The sequence below is a fragment of the Phyllostomus discolor genome, chromosome 9 (assembly GCF_004126475.2).
Source record: "Phyllostomus discolor isolate MPI-MPIP mPhyDis1 chromosome 9, mPhyDis1.pri.v3, whole genome shotgun sequence".
Taxonomy (NCBI): Eukaryota; Metazoa; Chordata; class Mammalia; order Chiroptera; family Phyllostomidae; genus Phyllostomus; species Phyllostomus discolor.
This window is the reverse complement of record NC_040911.2, coordinates 97,464,453-97,482,806: the sequence shown is the minus strand read 5'-3', so window position 1 is coordinate 97,482,806 and position 18,354 is coordinate 97,464,453. Positions and strand designations below refer to the sequence as shown.

Genomic DNA, 18,354 nt, shown 5'->3' with positions numbered 1-18,354 from the left:
GTTAGCAAATAATTACTGAAAGCAAGACTTACTTCCCGTCGCCCTGCCCCAGGCCTGGCTGCACAGGCCACGGTCATTTCTGTCACATCAGCGAAGAGATGAATCCTGTGGACGCAGAGCCCTGGCTGACTCCCAACCACACTCGCACCCCTGTTCCCCATTCTGGGGCGGCCATGTGGTCGGAGTGCACGCACAGCTCCTGGTGGAACTGGGTAGAACAGGAGGCCACCCCCCCCCCACTTGCTACTGTAAAGACGGTAAGCCCGAAGCTCTGAAGGATCGATCACCCAGTGGAGAGAGCCTGCCCAAGAGCGAGGCCGAAACAGAGGGAAACACTGTTGAAAATGAAGACAAACCGAGTGCGGGAGACCTGACGCAGCTGAGTCGGGAGCTGGCACCACCCATGAATTTTCCTTTTTTCTCTCTCTTTTTTTTTTTTGGTTCTATGAGCCGATGAGTGTGCAACTCCACCCCCACCAATTTATTTCCTTTGAGTCAATTTGAACGGATTTTGTCCCTTGAATGGAAAGGGCCCAATCCCATGTCAGTTAAGATGTTTTTGGCTGCAAGTAAAAGAACCCCTGGCTGAAAATGGTTTATCATCTCATTGGACGGGCAGCTCTGAGATAGGCAGCTATCGATTCAAGGAAAAGAAAGTGCGGTTGGGGATCTGGGCTTCCCGTCTGCCGCCCTGGCCGTCCTGGGCGTCTGGCATCCGTCTGGGAGCCAAGGTGGCTCCCGGGGCTCCGGGCACCGCATCCTCAGGCAGCAGCATCAGAGAGAGGGGGAATCGCCCTTTCCGTCAGAGGGGAGGAGTTTTCCCAAACCCACCCCCGAGCGGCCTTCCCTTGGGCTCACCGCCAGATCTCGATTTCACACTGCTTTGCTGCCTCTGCACCTGGGCAAAGGAGAATGAGATTATAATGATTGTGAAGACCAACCTTAACTTGGAGGCAAGACACCTGATCAAAATGAGGCCTCTATTTTCAAGGAAGAAGGAGAAAAAGTGGCTTTTGGGTAGGCAACCAGCAATGCATGCCGTGAGTCCCAGCACCAGCACTGGTGGTCCCCGACCTGCAGTTACACAGACATTCAAGAGACAGCGAAGAGCCTGACGTTCCAAATCCAATGATAAGAACCAACCACCACCTTAGTTTCCATGCACACAACACCTCAGTACGCACCAACTATGTCTATTATTCTTGAGAAACTATGGAAACTGACTGCAAGACTGCAAATTCCTTGGAATGGGTCTGTAAAGGCTTTACTGAGTGCCCCGGAATAACAGGCATTGGCTGTTACTTTCAGCATGCCCGACATTGGGAAAGGAACATCCACGAACGACCCTCCCACCCTCAGGGCTCTCGGGCTATGTGTCAGCTACGGCTGTTAGGGTCTGCAGGGTGTGCAGCTGGAGAGCCTGCTAGACAGAGAACAGGAACCCTTTTGAGCAAAACTGGTTTCCAACTCTTTCCCGAAGATCGATACGACACAGTGGTGCTTCTCCCTTAAAATATAGCGTCCCCCGGGGTCCTGAGGCTTAAATGAGATGACGGTGTGAGAGCCAGAGGCCAGAAGTCCAGGCAAGGCACAGGAGGGCCAAACCAGGGCAGCAGGAACGCCGCCGTGGCGGTGCGGGGAGGAGGAGCGTGAACAGTCTGAGTGTTCGTTTCCAAAGCCAATCCAAACAACAGCTATGTTGTGAAAGAATTACTAAATACACTGAACAAGATCTACAAGGCAAATAAAATTAACTTAAAGCATCGGTGGTGATATGAAACAATTAAATATCATCAGCAGGCAAGTGGAAACTAGTAAGAGTAACTACAGTATAATAATGTGATGAGAGCTTTAGCTGAACTTGGTTAAACCTCATTTTCTACGCCTTAAGCATCCCCACCCACGTTTTCATCTTGATCTTAACACTTACTGAAAATAAGGTGTCTGCCTCTTCCTCCACTTAACCACTTCAATGAACTTGCTTGTGAGTTCACACCTGTTATTACACCAATTTATTCCCTCTAAATAGCGGCTAATTATTTTAAGAGTTAATTGCCACAGGAAACAAAGGAGAAATGTGAGGCAGAATGAAATGCTCTCTGAAGACCTTAGATCTGACTCTGACATCGCAGCGAGCCATTTCTCTTTCCCGAACTGTGAAGCGAGAGCCCCTCTTGGCTGTAAAATTCAGTGACGCTGTGAACTCAAGTGTCAGTTACTGGGCTTGGTTAAGCTGGGTGTCTGCACAGCCTAGCGGCGGAGGTCAAGGCACCTCAATGTGTTCCAGAAGTAGAAAAGGCCTTCAAGCTGTACAGAGGGGCGTCCGTGTGACCTTCATGAGGTCATGACCCCTCTCTGAGCCAGTGTCCTCACCAGTAAAATGGGATCAGAACACCCTCATGGCAGGTTGCGGCGAGGATTAAACGAGATCAGGTATGTACCACATCTCTTACGGTTCCTGGCTGTAGGCGGTACTAAAAAAGTGATGGCTATTGCAACTGCTTTTATTGTAAAACCACCAATAAGCACTTACCTAGAGAAACAACAGCAACGCTCTCTGGCAAGAAATGTAATCTGTATCGAATCAGTAAGTGCACCAATATGATGCAGATAGCTGTGGGAAAAACAAGACATTGTTAAAACAGCACATGTGTAAGTCATAAACACCAAGTTCAAGGCAACAGTTACTCGAGGGCTGCCAGGGAAACGGACAGCTGTCAGTGACACCGTAAACGTCAGTGGTATTTTCGATCTCTTACTTCTGAAGCTGGACACAGACTCATGGTGTTTACAGCATTTCTCCACACTTCCGTACATCTGAGAGAATCAGACATCTACTTTTTTTCTAAGCTGCTAAACCTTACACAATGATCTAAAATTATTTGACCTTCCCTGATTCTGAGAAGTGGTCCTCGAGTTTTTTGAAGTTGCCATCAACTGCAAAAGTCTGAGTGGAGAGGAGGAAGTCAGGGAAATCACGCTCACGCACCTGTAACTACAACCGAATGTGCCGACACAGAGTACTTTGCCACCAGGTGACTGGTTCTCTCTTAACACAGAAGAAAACGGGGGTGTTTTATAAACACAACAAAGTAAATACTTTGGTTCTATGAACGTCAGGGACCTAAAGATGGGGCACCTGCGCTCCAGCCGGGTACAGGGGCTCCCCCTGGTTGAGTGCTCCCCACCAGTCAGGCCGGCACTGAGAACTTCCGACTGCTGCCTCATTTGACCCCCAACACCCCTCTCAACCCACTATCGTCACCATTATCCCCTTTGGCTCTAGATGGGAAACCTGAGCCCCAGAGGGCACTCCACTGGGAGGTGCCGCAGGGCTGGGGCTGGAGTCCAGTCAGGTGCCCCGAGCCTCGGGCAGCCCCACCTCCCTGCTGGCTGCCTTCATTCCTCAGTCAGCGGAATAAGGGGAATGCCTGACTTTCCTCACAGAGGTGACGTCATGGCAGAAAAGGAAATGAAAGACTAGAAAACTATCTGAAAGGAGTAAGTATTTCTGGACCCTCCCCCAACGGCAACCTGTTATGTAAATAATTCCTCACTGTAAATTCATGGTCCAATGTCAACGAGCACGTTTCTTTTCATCAGGCAGCGGGTGGTTCGCCGTCTCCCCAGTCACAGTGCTGCCTTCATGGCACTTAAAAAAGAAACGTTTATGCACTCTGCACGGCTGTCACGTGGCCACCCTCAGAGCCGCGCTGACAAGTTAAGATACCTTCAGTCCCTCCAAAAAGCACCAGGTGCCCAGAGAAAGGAAACGGTTGTGCATACAGAAATGTTGTCCTCCTTTCGTTCTGTGCTCTAAACTATCAATCTGTGGTGCTATTTTATCGTAAACATTTCTCCTAGTTAGGAAAATCCTACACTGAATACTAAGAGCAAGAAAAGAGTCCCGATGCCCGATTGTAACAAGCGACCAAAGAGCATGCGTGCCGTCGAAAAAGGCAGGTGTAGGAGCCCGCAGGGAGACAGATAATAATCAGGGGGTTGAGTCAGTTTCTGCTCTTTCTCTGCACCAAACTGAATTAAAAAATTAATTTAAAAATGTATTCTCATCCGTCAAACAACTATTTGCGTCTTTCAGAGCGGAGGGGAAATTATCAAGAGAGAGAGCGCTAAAATATAAGGCTCAAGGAACGACGGCCTTCAGCCATTAAGAAGAATGAGGTCTGAAAAAACAACCCACAGAAGGGGAGGACGTATCTGTAAATCAGACATCTAGATACAGAAAGAACTCTTACAACTCAACAACAAAAGGAAAAACAACACAACATAAAATGAGCAAAGGACCTGAATAGACATTTCTCCAAAGAAAGATAAATGACCGATAAGCACATGAAAAGATGCTCGACATCATTAGTCATTAGACGAACGCAAATCAAAGGCGCAGTGAGATCCGACCCCACGCCCACTAGGATGGCTATAATTAGGGAAACCAAACAGCGAGGATAATAGCAGGCGTGGGTAAGGATGTAAAGCAATCGGAACACTTGGGCCTTGCTGGCGGGGAAAGTCGGGCAGGTCCTGAGAAGTTACAGAGAGCAGCCTATTCACCCAGTAATTCTGCTCCTAAGTACACGTCCAAGAGAAATAAACACTCGTGTCCACACAAAAACGTGTACACAAAGGTTCGCAGCAGCCCTACTCACAGCAGCCAACAGGACGAAACGACACAAATGCGCATCAGCTGGTGAATGGATAAACACTGTGTGGTTACACCCTTACAGTGGACTATTACTGAGCCGTACAAAGGAGTACAATTCTACCACATGCTGAAACACGGGTGAACTTTGTAGACGTGATGCTAAGTGAAAGAGGCCAAATACAGATCACACGTTGTATGATTCCATTTGTATCAAGTATTCTGAGTAGGCAAAATTCTTAGAGACCGAAAGCAGAATTGTGCTTGCCAGCGACGGGGGAGAGGGGCGAATGGGGAGTGGATGTTTTTAATGGGCACTGGGTTTCCTTTTGGGGTCATGGCAATGTTCTGGAACTAAGCAATGGCGATGGCTGCACAACGCTGTGAATGTAGGAAATGCCACCGAACAGAAATGCCACAGATGGGGTAAATTTTATGTTCTGTTTATTTTTACCACATGCACATCCTTTAAAAAGAAGAAAAGGACGAAGTCTACAAAACACACTAACGCAGAAAGATCTCCAAGTCATTCTGTGAGGGGGGAAAGCAAGCGACAGGACCCCATTTATCGTAAAACAAGCCCCAAGCCCCGTGAGCCTGCACGAGGGTACGCGCTTATGAACACACAAGTGCATGTGTGCAAACCCAAGTCCACGTTCCCAAGGCGCTTCGGGCGAAAGAGCAAGCAGCGGCAAAAGCTTCCGGGTGGTATGGAGGGTATGCATCCCACAAGCGAATGCGCTTCCAACTCTTCATGCCTGAAGCAATAATTAGGTAAACTATATTAAAACACAGACATTTTGATTTTAATAACGCCAGTCAATTTAATGGCCCATAAAATGTCTATCAAATGATGCTGACTGCTAACTCCAGTGGAAGTCGGTAATGGTGACTCACTGCAATTTCTGCGGAGTCGAAGATCGGCAAGGGTTAAGTACCAGTGAACTGATTCAAAGCTCCTAAAAATACAAAATAAAAAAAATCCCTTCTCCACAAAGAGGAACACAATGTAATTCTTTCATATCCTTATGGACACAAGAGTCACAATTTCATCTGACGTAGCTAACAGCGAACAAAAGCGGCAAAGGTGCTCTACATCAGTTCCAGAAGCCTACCACGAACTGTGGACTAGTAATCTCCCTCACTTCACCAGGGCTCGTGCACTCAGTGGGTTAGCAAGTTATCTATTAACAGTACTTTGCTTTTTACTTTATCAGATTTACATCTAATCAGGAAACATGTTATCTATATAACACACGAGAGGAAAAATGCCTTCAAGTGTACTTAAAAAGAAGCATTCTAGTCTGCTAAAAGCGACCCACTCGGAAAAAGCGGAAATACCAACTCATGAACTGCCGAGAAGCTGCTTCTGGGGAGACGGGGCCCGCAGGACGTCAGCGCAACCCCAGAGTCTGGGCCCAGGACGTGTTTGAAGGGAAGGCAACCCAAGAGAAACACTCAGCCCTGTGAAATGCAGGTCGGTCCTTCTGGCCCCAGACATGCATGAACGCTGGGCAGGATTTTGCCTGGTCGAAAAAGTACCTCATAAAAACCTGTTTTGCGGTCTTTGGCACAAAATAATCTTCAACGCTACACACCCTAAAAATTACTTTAGAAGTCCTACTTATGCTTCTCGCCCTCTTGTGAAAAAAGTGATTACAAAACAAGTTTTTTTCTCCAGGCCAGGCTTTTAAATCCTCTAACATACCAAGCTGACGACAATGTAGACAGATTAAGGCTGCAGGGTTTTAGGAACTAGAGATTTCCTGATCAACAGAGGAACTGTTTTTCTTCGCTGTATTCAGCTACTATAACAAAAGGAAAAGAAAACAAGAGCCCTTGATTGTTGCAGCAATCCTCAAAAAATACAATTCAACTATATTTATAGGGTAAAAAGTTACCTGGGCACATTAAATCTACACGGGACATGGCGCACTGGGGCATTTGCTGGCGGGAATGTAAAAGGGTGCAGCCTCTGTGGGAAAGGCTGGCAGCTGGTGAGAAAGTTCCAGAGAGAATACCCAGTTAACCCAGCAATTCCACTCCTCGGTACCTACTGTCCATCCAAGAGAAATAAAAAGGTATGTTCACACAACAGTGTGTACACAGATGTTCACAGCAGAACCATTTACAACAGTCAAAAAAAGGTGGAAACACCACAAATGTGCACCAGCTGATGAATGGATGAACACAACGTGGCATACATATCCTTACAAGGGGATACATGCCACCCAACAAAGGAATACAGTTCTAACGCACGCTACAACATGGGTGAACCTTGAAGACATGCTGCGAAGGGAAAAAAGCCAGATGTAACAGGTTTTGGTTTGGTTTGGTCTGGTTTAAATCTATGAGACGAGGATGAGCCTTAGGACTTCACTGGGTCATTAAGATGGACTGTAAGAGTCTGAATGTCAGTGTGAAAGACGTGACGCTTTTCCTCAAAAAAACCTTACCAGACATCAGAGAAATGCACTACACCTTTAAATCTGGTTGCACCTTGCCCTGTTCCGAAACGATCTAATTGGAAGTATGACTAACCATCATTAAAGGACAGTGGAGAAATGTAAACGTGCCAACTTCACTTTTCAAAGGACAGCTTGGGCTTGGGTCAAATGCTAAGCTATTTCTTCTGTAGTCAGCTAATCCAAAGTGGTTGTGCAGTTTCAATGGGAGTTTTTGTGTTTGTTTAACACAATTCTCTACTACAGTCTCTGGGAGGTACTGAAGTTACCACCTTTTGTCTAAAATTCTTGACTGCTGTCTGGTAACCTGGATATTAGCCTCTAGTCTCCCAAATCCCAGGTCAAATGCTTACCCTCTCTGGGCCTACATTTTCTCACCCATTAAAGGAAGAGGGTGAACAAAATGAGATTTAGAGTTTGAGAGACTAAATCTGTTCGACGCCCCCTGCCTCCCGTCGCCACCACCACACACACTCGCACACGCACACACAGATTCTCACGAGCAGAGTTTGAAGTCCATTAAACTGGAAGATGTTCAAGGTTCCTTCTAGGTCAAAAATTCTTCAATTCTTTCTTCCAACAGACATCTAAGATACTGCACCGAGGGCTCTTCCGGACTGCTAAGCTCTGATGTTATATAAAAAAAGAAGTACCCTGCTATAACGGTACACGCTGGTCGGTGCCCCTCGCTGTCTGAAATGAAAACCAGTTGGAGGGTGTGGCCCAGCCAACAGTGATTTAGACGGGCCGACCACAGCCAGCGCCCACCGACACACAGCGAGGCCGACGACGGCGCCTCTGCATTCACCTAGGACGAGGAGGCTGAAGAAGATCGTCATGCCGCTCGACTGCTCCTCCTGCTGCGCCTGCTCCCCCGTCTGCACAGGTAGGATGGGCTTGGCCGGGGTCGGGAGCACCAGTTTTGTGGTGACAACCAGGGTGGCGTGGAGGGTGACATTGAAACTTTCGTGAGTTGTGTTGAGGAACCTGTTGGCGGACACACACAAAAAAGCAGAATGAGATCAAGGTGAAAAGGGCCCCAGAGCATCAACACACGAAGCCAGAAAGAGAACTTGACACAGAGCTTTATAGGAGTCACAAGTCTTGTGACTAACAGGTAGGCTTTGGAGAACCTGACTGAGGAGATGCCGGCCTGCTGCCGCAGGAGGGGACCGGTGCCCTCGGGTGCTTCTGAACTCGGCCACTTAGAGCACAGGAACAAGGGGGAATCAGGGGCAGCTTAGAAAGGGCATGCTGCCTGTCCCCTGGCCTTTATGCAGGATTCAAATGGAGGCGGGGGTCAGGGGGAGTTTAAGGGGTGGAGGGATTGAACAGAAAGGGTAAAGGACTCATGGACAATGAACAACAGTGTGGTGATTGCAGGGGGAAAGGGTATAAGGGGACTGAATGGTAATGGAAAAAAATACAGTAATTTTTAAATTAAAAAATAAATGGAGGCCAACCGGAGTCCCATCACTTCCAGGGTCCAACTTTATAAGGCCCAACATTATTTACTTGGTGCCTTTATTTCTCCAGTTTACATTCTTTTCCTGGAATTGGCTCCACAAGTCAAAGAAGCCACCTGAATTTGTGATCGTTGATCTGGTACTTCACAAAATCCTTCTCAGGTTTCAAGAAGCTCAGTGTAACCTCCTCTGTAATACCCCTCTCCAGCCCACCACTTATGTCCTCACAGCTCTCTCCTCACCTGTTGGGACTGTACACTAGTGCAATACTGGTAACAGTCATTGTATTGTGAGTCTTAACAGCTAATGTTTATTGAGCCTGCTCCATTCCAGGGAAACATACAACCTTTCATTTAATAGGCATAACATGCCCGAGGTGGATACCCCCACTTTCCCTTTTATACCCACAAACAACAGTGACTCAGAGGTTGTGTAACTTGGCCAACGGCTCAGTCTGTGGCAGAACAGAGCTTTGAAAGCAAACTTGAGATCACTGGTCCATATCACTTTTTTTGTTCTGTGCTGCTGCAGCACAGTTTAGAGTCTGGGCCAGAGGTAGGGTCACTAAATGAAATGACCACGCAGCCAAGACGCACATCCAAAAAGTTGTCAGGTGAGGGAGCCAAATTTCAACCACCGGGCTCCCTGTGAACTTCCACATATTCATTCCATAAACATAGGGCGTCTGTAACACGAACAGGCTGTGCCCGGCAGGTATGGAGATGGGTGAAGAGGGGTCCTTCTGCAGAAGTACCTGCAGGACCCGCCCCGCGGCCGCCCCCATGTCATCTTGTATGGCCAGCCAGCCCCCTTGCTCTCTACCCTCCAGCCACCCTGCCTGCCTTTCTGTTCCTCAAAGACACTATGCCTTTCTTGCTTCTGACCTCTTGCACTTGCTGTGTCCTCTCCCATCCCTCCTTCTGTTCATTAAGGTTTCAGCTGGCACTATCACTCCTTCCTGAGTAGACTTCCCCCACCCTGACACTATCCCATTCCTTCAGAGCATCTGATATCATCTTGTCTATTTAAGGTCTCCTTCTACTATAAAGGAAGTTCCCAGAGAGCAGCTCCTGGTCTGCCTCCTTCTACTAGGCACCCAGGGCCGGAAATACAGTGGGCCGCCAACAGTTAATGAATGAATGAAACTGAGTGGACACAGATGCGAAAAATGATCGTTACAGTGGAGGAGGAAACTGGCTAACCAGGGGACGGGGTTGGGGGACTTCCTGGAGGAGGAGGCGGAGCGCTCCATTATTGTCAGATGACCGAAAGCTGGAAAAGGGAAATTTGGGTTGCGGTTGCCGCAAGACAGCTTTCGAGGCCTGCGCTGGGAGGCCGATCCCCAACCCGAGAGTCTGACCTCCAGGAGGCTGCGAGGCCGGGCTGGGCCCAGGCCCATCCCTCCCGCCCTCCTTGCAGGGGCCGGCATGGTCAGTCCTGGCCAACCAGCACAAGGAGCTCCGCCTTCCGGGGGCTAGAAGGCGGCCTGAGGCGCTAGCTGTCACCCGCTGGGGCCCAGCCCCGCCGCCTCCGCCGCCCGGGAAATTCCCACTCACTCCTCTCCCGCCATCTTCTCCCCCATCCTGCCGATCCTCCAAGACCACCGAGTTCCGACCCGCGGGGCTAGCAGGGCCCGCTCTTTGCTTCCGGCTTCCGCTGAAGCCGCCGGCCGGCCAACGAGTGGGGGGCGGGGCCTCGGCCGCGGGAGGGCGGCCCTTCAGTCCCTTTGTCTCTATAGCCCGAGGGTGGGAGGATGCCTACGGGAGGATCTTCCCGGGGCACTGCAGGACTAGGGAGCTTCTGGGCCCACGAGGTTTCGGCAGCCCCCCACGGAGCGGGGACGTTTTGCGGGAAACTCCTGTGAGGTCACTGCCATTCACCCTAGCTGAGTGTTGGGAAAGAAACGTCTAGCCTCGGCTGGGCAGAGGGACCCGAGGGTTTCACTTCCCCAGCATGAGCCTCGGCTTTCCTCAGCTGTAGAGAGGGCTGGCCACCTGGGCTTTGCAGAGCCGTGCAGTATCTGCCTATAAACATTTACCGGGTTCTGACTGTGTGCCCGGCGTTCAAACGGCTGGTGTTATCCAGGGATGGGCCACTGATGAATTTGGTCATCGACGCCTGTATGTACCTAGCAGTGCCCTGTGGGGTTGGGGGTACCGCAAGGAGCAAGGTGAGGTTGGAGGTGTAAGAGGAACCCCCTTAGGAGAGCTGGACCGTACTGTAAGGGCTTTAGGCCTTTGCACTGGAGGCCACCTCTGCTGCTACTTCCTTCCCTGTCCAAGCCATCTTATCTCGTCACATCTGCAAAGCTGCCGAAACCTCTCTGTCCCTGCCATTGTTCCCCTGGCTTTCCACACAGTGGCCCCCGTGAACTTTTAAAATTTGGGTACTCCTCTGCTCAAAACCTCCACTGGCTTCCAATCTTGACCAGAGAAAAAAAAAACTTGGCGTGCTAACAGGACTCAACCCGGCCCCATTTCCCCCTGTGAGTGGGATCCCCTTTCTCCCTCCAGCATCCTAGCACTGTGGTCACAGTGGCTTTCTCAGGGTGCCCGAAACACACGGGGAGCACTGCCCCCTCTGGCCTGGCTGATCCTTTTGTCTAGAATACAATGGTGCACCGCAAAACAATGTTCCCTCCCTCCCACGGAGGCTACACCCGTCTAGGTTTGGGTAATTGCACTCTGTGATATTTGTACAAGGATGAAATCGCCTAGTGACGCATTCTTCGGAATGTATCCCCGTCCTTAAGTGGTGCGTTGTCCTTTGGCTCCCACCTTTCCCACTTTCAGGCTTTTTATTTAATCCTTAACTTATCCATTCTTCCTTCCCCAACCATTCTGTTTAAAATCCAAGGCCCCTCCTCTTTCCTGAGTTATCTTTCTCCATAACACCGAACATACTGTTTTACTTATACATTTGTCTATCGTCCTTCCGTGAGCATGTAAACTTCCAGAATGCAGAGGGTTTTATTTGTTTTGCTCTCTGTTTTATCTCCAGTGCCTAGGATAGTACACCTACCTGACACATAGTAGGTACTCAATGGTAAATGATCACTGAATGAATAAAGACATTAGTTAACTCTAGATGTGTTCAGAAACAGGAAGTTTTGGGAAAGAGGAGTGCTACAACCCTACTTTTATTAGGATCCCTTTGACAATAGAGAGTTGAGGGGAGCAGGGGCGGGCAGGGGGGAGGCGTGGAGACAAGGATGGAAGCCTTCATACCTGCTGGGAGGTCTTTCCAGTAATCTGGGTGAGAGCGAGTTGTAGTTTGGATTAAGGTGATGCCATGGACATGGTAGGAATGATTGGACTCTGGATGCAAACCGAAGGCAAGATTTGCTGATGGACTGTGGCGTGGGAAAGAAAGAGAGAAGTCAAGGTTGACGTCAAGCTTTTGGTCCTGGGCGGAAAAGAGATCTGTCTGGCTCCAACCCAGAGCTCACTGCGTCTCCGAGACCTTTTAGGACTGTTGTCAAAGCGAATGTGCTCAGGATCAGCCAAAGTTTACTGAGTCCTCCCGTGGGTGTGACGCCGGCCTATTGTTTCCTTAATTCCTTACATTTCTTGGAGGCAGATGCTATCATAACCCCAGAGCAGAAGCCCAGAGAGGTCAGCCACTTGCCTGAAGTCATGCAGCTGGCAAAAGTCGAGGCTGTGATTCAGGCGAAGTCTGTGCTTTTAGCCTGTACCCACTGCTCCTCCCCACTGTCGGAATCTCTCCGGCTCTAAAATGGGGCTAGACTGCCTCTTTTCCTCTGCTATCCCGAACAGAGCCTGGTGAAAATGAAGTGGCTTCTAGGCATTGAGAGCTGGGTTCTCTCAGAGCCACACTTACTAACTGCGGGTGCGAGGTTGCCACTTTTCTATCAGGCCCAGAAAACCTCAGCTAGCTGGAGGTGAGCCCCCATGGCCGGGGTAAGGCCCCTTGCATCAGACTGCAGGCTGTGGGCCAGTCAGGATGAGAGCAGGGCCCCGAGTCACCGACGGGTGTCCCATTTTACCTGCCATCACCCCCACTGCCCTCGCCACAGATCCTGCTATCAGGTCCACATCCGGGCTTTGTGGCAATCACGGACCTGCTGCCAACCAGGAGTCCAAATAACACCTGCTCTCAGGCTTATGAACAGATCCCAGGCCCTTCTCACCTGTTCCTGGGAATGAATCTAAAATCCCCGGTCATTGACCCCAGGAAGGCAAATAAAGTCATTGGACAAATAAAGCCATTTCCTGGGCTCCTGTGTGCTATTAGGCCGCTGGCACAGGGCATGGCAGGCTTTGGTGCCAGACAGTCCTGGCTCCCTATGCCAACTCAGTACCTGTGGGCTCCGGAACCCTGGACCCCACAGCACCTGAAGAAACTTAGGGCCAATCGTTGTTGTGACAAAAGCCTTTGGAATGCTGTTATAAGATTAGAGAAAAGACTCTACCTTTGTTCCCTGTTTCCACTGCCCTCTTCCCCTAATCTTGCCATTCAGATCTCAGCTTAAATGTCACCTCCTCAGGGAGGCCCTCCCTGACCACTTAGTCTGAAGCAGGGGTTGGAAACCTTTCTTGTAAAGAGCCAGACAGTAAATATTTCAGCCTGATCTCTATACCAACAACTCCATTCTGCCTGACAGTGGGAAGGACACCGTGGATGATTTAAATGGGCGTGGCTGTGTTCCAGTAAAACTTTATGGATACTGAAATTTGAATTTCTTATCATTTTCACATGTCACCAAATATTCTTTTGATTTCTTTCCCAACTATTGAAGAATGGGGAAACCATTCTTAGCTAGAGGCCGTGTAAAAGAAGGTGGCGGGCTAGATTGGCCCACCAGGGGCAGCCGGCCCTTAGTCTGATCTTAAAACAAGTATTTCTGAGGTATTTATCGTTATCAGACACCTTCCCCCTTCTTCCCTCCATCCTTCCCTTCCTTCCTTCTTCGCTAAGTTTATCGTCCATTCTCCCCTCTAGGATATAAGTCCCTGAAAGCAGACAGTTTGTCACGCTCCTTTCTTTTTTCTGTTCTTTATCTCTTTTAGTGTTTCTTGAATATTTATTCTGCGCCAGGCAGTGTTCCAAGGACATTATGCTCTGTAATTTATTTAATGCTTACAAAAGCCCCGTGAGTTACTCTGATCAGTCCAGTTTTACAGATGTGGAATCGGACGTCTTGTTCATGACTCCTTTCCCCGGAGCTTAGAAAACGCCGAAGCTGTCAGCAAAACGGGGGCACCCACAAAGACTTTTTAGTGACCTTGATATGTCCAATATGTTTGTAACGGGAATCAGAGTGGTTACCGTGTGTACCAGTCAGGGTGTAATCAAAGACGCAGAGCCAGCAGGAGGAGTATGTTAAGAGATTGATTGTAAAGAAACTGGCCTAAAACAACATGGATTACTTATTATCTTAGAGTTCTTCTGTAGGTTAGAAGTGTTATGGGCGTAAAATCGAGATGCCAGCAGGGCTGCCTGTGTGCCTCCTGGAAGCTCGAGGAAAGAATGTCCTTTCTCACCTTTTCCAGCTTCTAGAGGTGCCTGCACCCCGTGGCTTGTGGTCCTGTCTTCTCTCTGCAAAGCCAGCGATGGCGTCACTTCAGCCTCTGCCCTGGTCGTCACACCCCCGCTGACTCGGACTTTCCTGCCTTCTTCTTTCCTTTGTGAGGAGACTTGGGACTCCACTGAGCCCATCTGATGTTCTAGAATGACCTCCCCATCTCAAGGTCAACTGAGACTCCCCCCTATCATGTAATAGAACACATTCACAGGGTTCATGGGTTAGCATGTAGACATCTTTGGGGGGCCATTTCTCTGCCTTCTACACTGTGGGAGAAATCAGTTCTGTGTTGGCCTTCCCTTCATTGCGTTTTGCCATTTAGCATTGTTTCGTATGGATTTACTGGGGAAGGAGTTGGGCATAATTTTTAATGTTTGTAGATTTTAATGTTTTAATTTGGTCCTGGCCACTTAGCAGATAAAATACAGATTCCAGCCCTGACTCAGGTGAGGCTCAGTTGGTTGAACGTCATCCCACAAAGCAAAATGTCACCAATCTGATTCCCAGTCAGGGCCCCTGCCTGGGTTGTGGGTTCGGTCCCTGGCTGGGGCACATATGAGAGGCAACCGATTGATGATTTCTCTCTCACATCGATGCCTTTCTCCCTCCCTTCTCCTCTCTCTAAAAATAAACAAATAAAATCTTTTAAAAACAAACAAACACAGCATCTTTGTAAAATATACAGATTCCAGTCCTATCGCAGACCTACTGGATCTCCAGGGTGGGGCCTGGGAACCTGAAGTTTGGGGGCTTTCCAGTTCCCTAGCGGACCCTGTTGGTGACCGCTCATAACCCCTCGGAGGGTCCTCCTGCTGACTCAGAGCTTCCGGTCCGCGCAGGACAAGCCAGCCGTGCCGGGGTGTTGACGGCCCCCGAACAGGCCTCGGCCAACAACTGGCAGGAGTCGAAGGATGAGCACCTCTGCCCCCTTGCCCCTTGGATGGAGCAACTCTGAGGCGCATGTTCTAAACAGTTGCCCAGAGTTCCAGCTGCCCGTAAGAGTGAGCCCCTTGACACCACGTACGTATAGGAAACAGAAACCCAGCACAAGACAGAAGCCACTGGAATTCCCAGATGGCGGTGAAGGGAGATCCCAGGATGACAGCTGCGCACCAGAGGGGGTACCCGGTGAAGATTCCGGCAGGTCTGGAGGCCCCAGGGAGATCTCTCCGAAAAGGTAAGTAAATACCGTTTCTGACGCGCTGGAAGGTGTTGAGAGGACCATTGGGCCATTGGCAAAATGTTCGAAGTTGAACTGAAAACAAATACTGAGAAAATGAGGTCTGCCAGGGGTGGGGGAGGAGAGCCAGTCAATGATTAACTCAAGGAACATTATGAAGCTGTGCCGGAAAGCAAAGGACATGGTAGTGTACCACACGGCTTGGCTGTGAATGACATTTACATAGTGACAACTATGTAAACAATAAACATTGATCTCACCAAAATTACAACCATCTTGAGAGGATGGGGACAGGCGGGAAGGGCGTGTGTATATGCTAGGGTCAAGTGTAGGGGAGGGGAGGGGGCAGAACCCTCACATCCTATAGTGGGAAAGAAGATTATACTGAAAATGGGAAGGTTTAGAGATGGAAATAGAAGCCTGTTATTTAGGGAAATGGAGTTAAATATCAAACAGCCAGTTAAAAGAGGTCAAAGTGGGTGTCTCTGGGAACGGGGAGGTGGAAAGAGAGAATCAAGTGGAGATTTCTGGTTTTAGAAAATTTGACTCATCGAGTTATGTGTATGTACAACCTTGATACAAATAAAACCTACAACCAAAAAAAAACAACTACATAAAGGACAGGAAAAGCATACATTAAAATGTTTTGATAATGGTTGTCTCTGAATTGCAGATCGTGGGTATTCTTTTTCCTTTTCTTGTTATTGAAAGTTTTTATCTTCTGAAAATGATATACAGCAAGAAATGAGACAAAATAGGATATGTTTTAAAGGGGGAAAGAAAAAAAGGCATGCCCAGGGGCAGCCTGGAAATGAGCGTTTCTGTGTGTCGCCGGGTCTCGAGGTGGGGACAGCAGGGAGAAGACAAAGGTGAAGGGGTGGAGGGCGGGGGAGGAAGAGTTGACAGAGCCCGGTGACTCATGAAACAGGGAGGTGAGGCGGCGTCAAAGATGAAAATATCCAATAACCATGGCCTTCACTTCCTGTTTTTTAAGATGACAAGCTGGCATAGTTTTTGACAGGTGACTGGCAGTTGCTGGGTGTTCCCCATGACAGGCAGCGCGTCCCAGGGCTTTGCTCTTGGTTTGTGCCGCTCCTGCCCTTACTTGCTGTTCAAGCATTCACGGATCCTGTTCTTCCCTTGCTCAGAAGCGTCCCATGGCGCCCCATCTCGCACCTTCTCTGGTACCTTTCCTACCGCAGCCCAGCTCCCGGGGCTCCTGGTGCTGCTCCCTCACCTTCTCCCCGAACACGGGGAGCTTGTCCCTACCTCAGGGCCTTTGGGTGTCTCACACTGTAGTTAATAATTGCAATGAACAAATCCTCACGTGGATCTGTGAGTGCTGCAAAGTCGCAGGCACGAGCGTTTCGCTCTTGATCCTCCAGCACGTCCCTCGGACAGTAAACAGGCGTCACGTCCAGGCAGGTACCAGGTACCGTGCACCGGGCCGTATGTGGAAGAGGCTGCGCACATTGACGTCGGTATTTGGGTGTGTCTTTTGTTTTCCGTAAATAAGTTCTTCCCGGACACTTGTACCTAGAGAGACCTTGGCAGGACTGTCCTATAAAAATACAAAATCAGCCACATGTCATTTTAAATGTTCATTTTAAAGAAAGCGCTTTGTGGCTTCTCGGTGGCGTGTATCCCAACCACCAGCATCATTCCTCTCGCTGAGCGCTTTTATTGCTTCTCCCGGGTCAGACATACCTGCTGTGGCGGACACTGTCAGTTTTCTTACCTCATGTAAAGACCAATGGGGAAGTTCCCCCGTCTTTCCAAGTAGGGGAAAATTACAAAAATCCTAAGTGCAGGCCCCAAAAATAGTCACTCTCATGTGCGGATTTCATCCCAGGAAAGGGCCTGAGCTCTCTGCCTTGGCAACAGAGTGTGGAGGTTAAGGCCATCGGCCTGGAAGCCGGATTCCCTGCGTCTGAATCCCAGCTTAGCTACCTATTGCTGTGTGACCTTGGCTAAATCACTCCGCCTCTCTCTGTCTCAGTTTCTCCATCTGTAAAATGGGGTTAATAATACAACTTATCACACAGAACTGTTGTTAGGATAAAATGAATTAATAAATAGCAAGCAACTATCATATGTAAGTACTCAGTAAACCTTAGCTATTGCTGTTGAATTAAAATATAGAGCGAATATGCTTTAGCATTTAAATATGTGCCTATGCAGTGATAAAAAGTCTATGAGATAATTTATAAAATGCTCTAAAATCATAACTGCTTTTCTGTACTGTCTTAATTTTTTTTTATAATTATAAGCCAATATTACCTTTGTAATTAGAAAAAATTTTAAGTTAATTCCATCTGGGGTTGGGAGCTTAATAAACAACTCTGTCCTCAATGAATTGTTTGCCTGTCCTCACCTTCGTGTGTTTGAGGACTGCTTTTGCCTGGGGCATTCTTGCCAAAACACAAAGCCACCTGTGTTTGCTCAAGTCCTGTCCTTGTGAATCAGGGCGAGCCTGTGAAAGGCCGGGTGGGTCCCCCTTCCCCTGCCCTACTCTGGGTTGCAGGAAAGGAGGTACCGACCGACCCACCCCCTGGCTCATTTGGCCGTTCATTTCCCCCACAGTCATTCAACAAGGTTTGCGAGACAAACACGGCCCATCCAACCAGCAGAAATCCACGCATCCATCTCAAAGATAGAGGCAGATTCATACCTGTTACCATGGAAAGATGTCTGTAATTTAATTGTTTTTTAAAAAAGATTTTATTTATTTATTTTTAGAGAAAGGAGAAGGGAGGGAGAAAGAGAGGAAGAGAAACATCTGTGTGAGAAAGATACACGGATTGGTTGCCGCTGGCACGCTCCCAGCTGGAGACCTGGCCCCAAACCCAGGCATGTGCCCTGACTGGGAATTGACCCAGTGACCTTTCTGTTTGCAGGCCAGCACCCAATCCATTGAGCCACACCTGCCAGAGCTAGAAAATAGGTATTGAATTCTAAAAATAAGTATTACCATGGAAAGATGTTTGTGATCATACTTCTCAGTTAAAACAAACAAACTAACTACGTTTATTCTAAACATA

At 48.7% G+C, this 18,354-nt stretch overlaps 1 protein-coding gene across 2 annotated transcripts in view; it reads right to left on the bottom strand.

Moving 5' to 3' along the window:
• Window positions 1-10,258, bottom strand: part of SLC9A8 (solute carrier family 9 member A8) — a 61,342-nt gene extending 51,084 nt beyond the window's left edge. The window contains exons 1-3 of one of the 2 annotated variants that reach the window (XM_028524922.2): window positions 10,145-10,258; window positions 7,931-8,109; window positions 2,534-2,614 (exon numbers count right to left, since the gene is read on the bottom strand). In XM_028524922.2, the coding sequence (XP_028380723.1) occupies window positions 2,534-2,614; window positions 7,931-8,109; window positions 10,145-10,170 (286 nt within the window). In that variant the 5' untranslated portion in view covers window positions 10,171-10,258. The remainder of the gene's footprint in view (window positions 1-2,533; window positions 2,615-7,930; window positions 8,110-10,144) is intronic. The other variant, XM_036009961.1, reaches the window with a different exon arrangement.
• Between the last annotated feature and the right edge of the window lie 8,096 nt (window positions 10,259-18,354).